At 39.7% G+C, this 4301-nt stretch overlaps 1 protein-coding gene across 3 annotated transcripts in view; it reads right to left on the bottom strand.

The window, feature by feature from the left end:
- Positions 1–2262: 2262 nt before the first annotated feature.
- LOC101586484 (multidrug resistance protein 1) overlaps positions 2263–4301 on the bottom strand; it is a 98557-nt gene continuing 96518 nt past the window's right edge. For all 3 annotated transcript variants that reach the window (XM_023713617.1, XM_023713621.1, XM_023713618.1), the window contains one exon: positions 2263–3345. In XM_023713617.1, coding sequence (XP_023569385.1) covers positions 3142–3345 — 204 coding nt within the window. In that variant the 3' untranslated portion in view covers positions 2263–3141. The remainder of the gene's footprint in view (positions 3346–4301) is intronic.

Here is a 4301-nt window from a genome sequence, read left to right as displayed (position 1 = left end):
TCTGATCATTTTAGTCCCTCTCTAGAATATCTTTCAGGAGCCTTGTGTAAGGTTGGCTTTGTCATCGCGAAATTTTTTAGCTGTTCTTTGTCATGGAAGTATTTCACTTCTCCATCAAACTTGAAAGAGAGTTTTGCAGGGTATAGTAGTCTGGGCTGGAATTTGTTTTCATAGAGAACTTGAAGTACTCTGCCATGTGCTCTTCTTGCCTTCATGGTTTGTGAAGAGAAGTTGGCCATAATTCTGATGGGTTTTCTTTCAAATGGGATCTGCTTCTTTTCTTTAGCAGCTTCCAGTATATTATTCTTGTGCTGGATTTCTGGGGTCTTGATTATTATATGTCTCCATGTGTTTTTAATTGATTTGAGGTTATTTGGGGTTCTGTATGCTTCAGTTTCCTGAATGTCAGATTATTTCCTCATATTTGGGAAGTTTTCTGCTATTTCTTCTGTCCATATTTTTTAAATGTCACTTGTATTGACTCCTTCTTTCTCATTGATGCCTTTTAGTCTCACATTGTTCATCTTTGCATCTACTTGCAAGTGATGAATTATCTTTTCCTGCATCCTATTTGTTTTTAGGAGATCTTTTCTTACTTTTCCACTAGCTTCACCAGTGTCTTCAAGATCTGAAACTCTGTCTTGACTTTCACTCAAACAGTTTTGCAAGCTTGTGATTGAGATTTTAAGTTCCTCTACATCTCTTTGACTCTGCTTCATGCTATCTATTTCTTTCATGTATTGTTCATTGAAGGAATCTGTCATTTTTCTAATCTCCTCTAATTTTTTATCAATGTCTTTTTGATAAATAGTTATTAATTCTTTTACTGCAGTGTTTTATTCAGATTGGGTTTCCTCTCTATGTTTCTGTAGTTCATTCTTTACTTCAGATGCTATGAGTTCAGAGAATTCTTTTTTTATTTCAGAAAAGAATTCCGCTCTGAGTTCCTCTATAACTTTCTGATGTTGCTTATTTACTATCGACACTATTAATTCATACATTTCAGGTGAGCTAGTAGAAAAGAATTCTGCTCTGATTTCCTCTTTAACTTTCTGCTGTTGCTTATTTACTATCAACGCTATTAATTCATACATTTGAGCTGAGCTATTGTCCTCTGCACTTGTTCTGTGTGGGCATTGGGTTTCCTCCATATGTTTCTGCATTTGATTCTTTACTGCAGATTCTATTAATTCAGGAATTTCTTTCTTCATTTCCAATCTGAGTTTCTCTATACCTTTCTGCAGCTGTTTCTTTATTTCAGAAGCCATTGATTCATTGATTTCAGCTGTGATTCCCAATTTGTTCTGTGTTAATGTCCTCTGCACTTGTTTGGGTGGGCTTGGGGTCTGAGATTGCATTTTGCTCCTTCTCATTTCCATTTTGTGTAGCACTGTTTTCTGACCTTTGTTGTAGAGCTTTGGTAGTTATAATTTTAGCACCTACTGAAGTTCAGGTGCAGATCTACAAAGTTTGGATTTATCCAGCTGTGCCTGACTTGGGTCTGGCTGCTGTGCTCAGGTCCTTCCTTCTGCCGTCCTTGGGAGTGAACCTGATGTGCCCCTCTGGCAAGATGTTCTGCCCCTGGACTAGCTGGGTGGTTCTGTCCCCTACTCTCTCTGCAGGGATTGCAGCTGCAGGGTTTCACCCCAGGCCTGTATGCCAGGCCTGAGCTGAGTCTGGAGGGGACAAGGTGGAGTAGGGGGGAGAGGAAGCTGTCCCACACACTCACCAGGCCTGGGGTAGGGCTGGATCTGGGTGTTCCCAGAATGTGGCAGAAATTCTCACTGTGCAAGCAGGGTGGGGGGTTGCTGCAAAGTGGTGGTGGGAGTCCCAAGTGGGTAGAAGAGGGTCTCACCCACGCTGTGCCTGGACTTGGACTGGCAGGTCCCGCTGGCACAGGGTAGCTGGCGCAGGGTAGTGGGAAGCTCTCCCACCCACTCACCGGGCCTGGGCTAGTACTGGATCTGTGCTATTCATCTTAAAAACACCAGACAATAATATTTTGGTTTTTCCTGCATTTCCTTTGTTACTGACATTTTGCTTTTTTCTCAGGTATTTCACATTATTAGGAACTACTTGATCATGTCCTTTGTCCATCTTTTCTTAGAGATGACTTTTTTCTCTTTATAAATTCTTTGTACATTAAGCATAACAATCGCTTACTGTTAATATGGACAATAGTGGCCCATAATTTTAATCTTTGAAGTACTGTTTTGAGGCTAAATTTCAAGCTTTTGAAGTAAGGATACTGATTTGTGTGAATTTTTTTTCTTTATTTCTGGCATTCTTCCTGATGTAGGTAAACTCAAAGCACATTTTACACCTATGCACACAGGGAGATCAGCCTTAAAAGTGACCAGTTGTTGGAAGAATAATACAGTATCGAGACAGAAAAGAGAAGTAATATATTAAAATGTATACAATTATTAAATCCTTGTACTGTCCTTTATAATAATCATGAAAATATTTAACGCACATTTGAAGAAAATATACTTCCTAATACACTTTGCTCTATTGCCCAAATCTTGTGTTATTCTGTTTGGTAGGTATAAAACCAACAAGATAATGAAATTAAACAACAGATTGGATACAGTCCTAGAAGATAGAAGCCAGATGATTCTGTAAGAACCAACATAAAGATATAGCGAGGCTAAGATTTATTTAAACTGCTAGCCCATGCTACGAAAAGAGTTTTTGATGAATTGAATTTTTGAAAGCCAAAATTATCTATAAAATTCCAATTAGAAGAATATAGTTCACACACATTTTGGATATGATCACTCCAATTATAGAAAGGTTGGTTTTAGACAATCTATGCAAACATTACAGTATTTTTATAACTTAAAAAATCAGCCAACTACTAAGTATCAAAGAACAAACAGAAGCACATACTGCATTTAAAAATCTACTAGAAATCCTTTCATGAATCCTGTAGTGCAATTAAAACCATATCTTCCCCCTCTACTGGACAATTACTCCATTTCTGATGCTTTACTTAGGAAGTCTCTGAAGGATCTCAACTTGAAATAATGTTCACCTGAGACAGGAAAGAGATAACTCCATAGTCCAACAAATGCTTGCTCTTTGGTTTAGATGTATTTAGACACACACATGAAAATCCTCCCATGTGGCCAGAGTTCACTAGCACTTTGCTCCAGTCTGGACGCTGACCATCGAAAAATAGATGCCTTTCTGGGCCAGCAGCTGTTGGTGGGTGCCACACTCCTTGACCTTGCCGTTCTGAATCACCACAATCAAGTCTGCATTCTGGATAGTGGAGAGGCGGTGCGCAATCACGATGCAGGTGCGGCCTTCTCTGGCTCTGTCCAGGGCCTCCTGGACAACCTGTTCCATAATCACAGTGATGAATTAATTCTCCTACGACCAGTTCCCCTCCCACTATTTCCTCCTCTGTAAGAAGCTCCAACTTTTTCCTCTAGTTTTCGTTTTTTTTTTAGGGTGGTCTCAGTGAAATACAAAATATATTGTGTTTTTTATGGAAATCAGTTTGGATATTTCTCAAAAAACTAGCCCTGGAAGTCCCATTCAATCCAGCTATTCCCCTCCACAGTATTTTCCCAAATCAACTGAAATCATCATACCACAGCAACTGACGTGCACCCATGATTATCGCAGTGCACTTTACAATCGCTAAATCTTGGAAGTTGCTCAAATTCCCACCAACTGAGGAATGGATAAGGAAGACGTGGTATTGTTATACAATGGAGCATTACTCAGCTGTTAAAAGGACAAATTTGGGCTTTTATAGGTAAATGGATGCAACTAGAGATCAAATGCTACAGTGAAATAAATTAGACCCATATGTGCAAACACTGTGTTATCTCACTAGCGTAAAAATCTGAAAGAATAAATAAAATCTGAAAGGTACGATAGATACTGTGAGAGGGAAAGAATCTCTTCCAAAAGAGGAAAATAGTGAGATGAAGAGAAAGACAGGAAGGGGGGGAGATATATCTATGTGTATATGCAGGATGGCTTGGCTAAATTGGACTGCCGATTTCTGCTGGACTCTGGAAAGGAGCAGTTAATACTTAAATTATTATTTTCTCTTTTTAATGCCTTATAACTTCCCACCCCCAATTTTGCAGCTTGTATGTGGTAATCTAAACAACTAATTTTTTTTTTCTTTATGTGTGTGTGTGTGTGTGTGGCCAGCTCAGCCCACCAGGGGGCGGGGCTGGCTGGCATGTGGTGCTGGGGGATTGAACCGCGGTCCTTGTGCTTTGCCATGCTTGCTCCAGGTAGGTGCTTTAGACCACTGAGACATCTCACCAGCCCCT

Source organism: Octodon degus, unplaced genomic scaffold, assembly GCF_000260255.1.
Source record: "Octodon degus isolate 3935 unplaced genomic scaffold, OctDeg1.0 scaffold00032, whole genome shotgun sequence".
Classification (NCBI taxonomy): domain Eukaryota; kingdom Metazoa; phylum Chordata; class Mammalia; order Rodentia; family Octodontidae; genus Octodon; species Octodon degus.
This window is presented reverse-complemented; position numbering and strand designations above follow the sequence as displayed.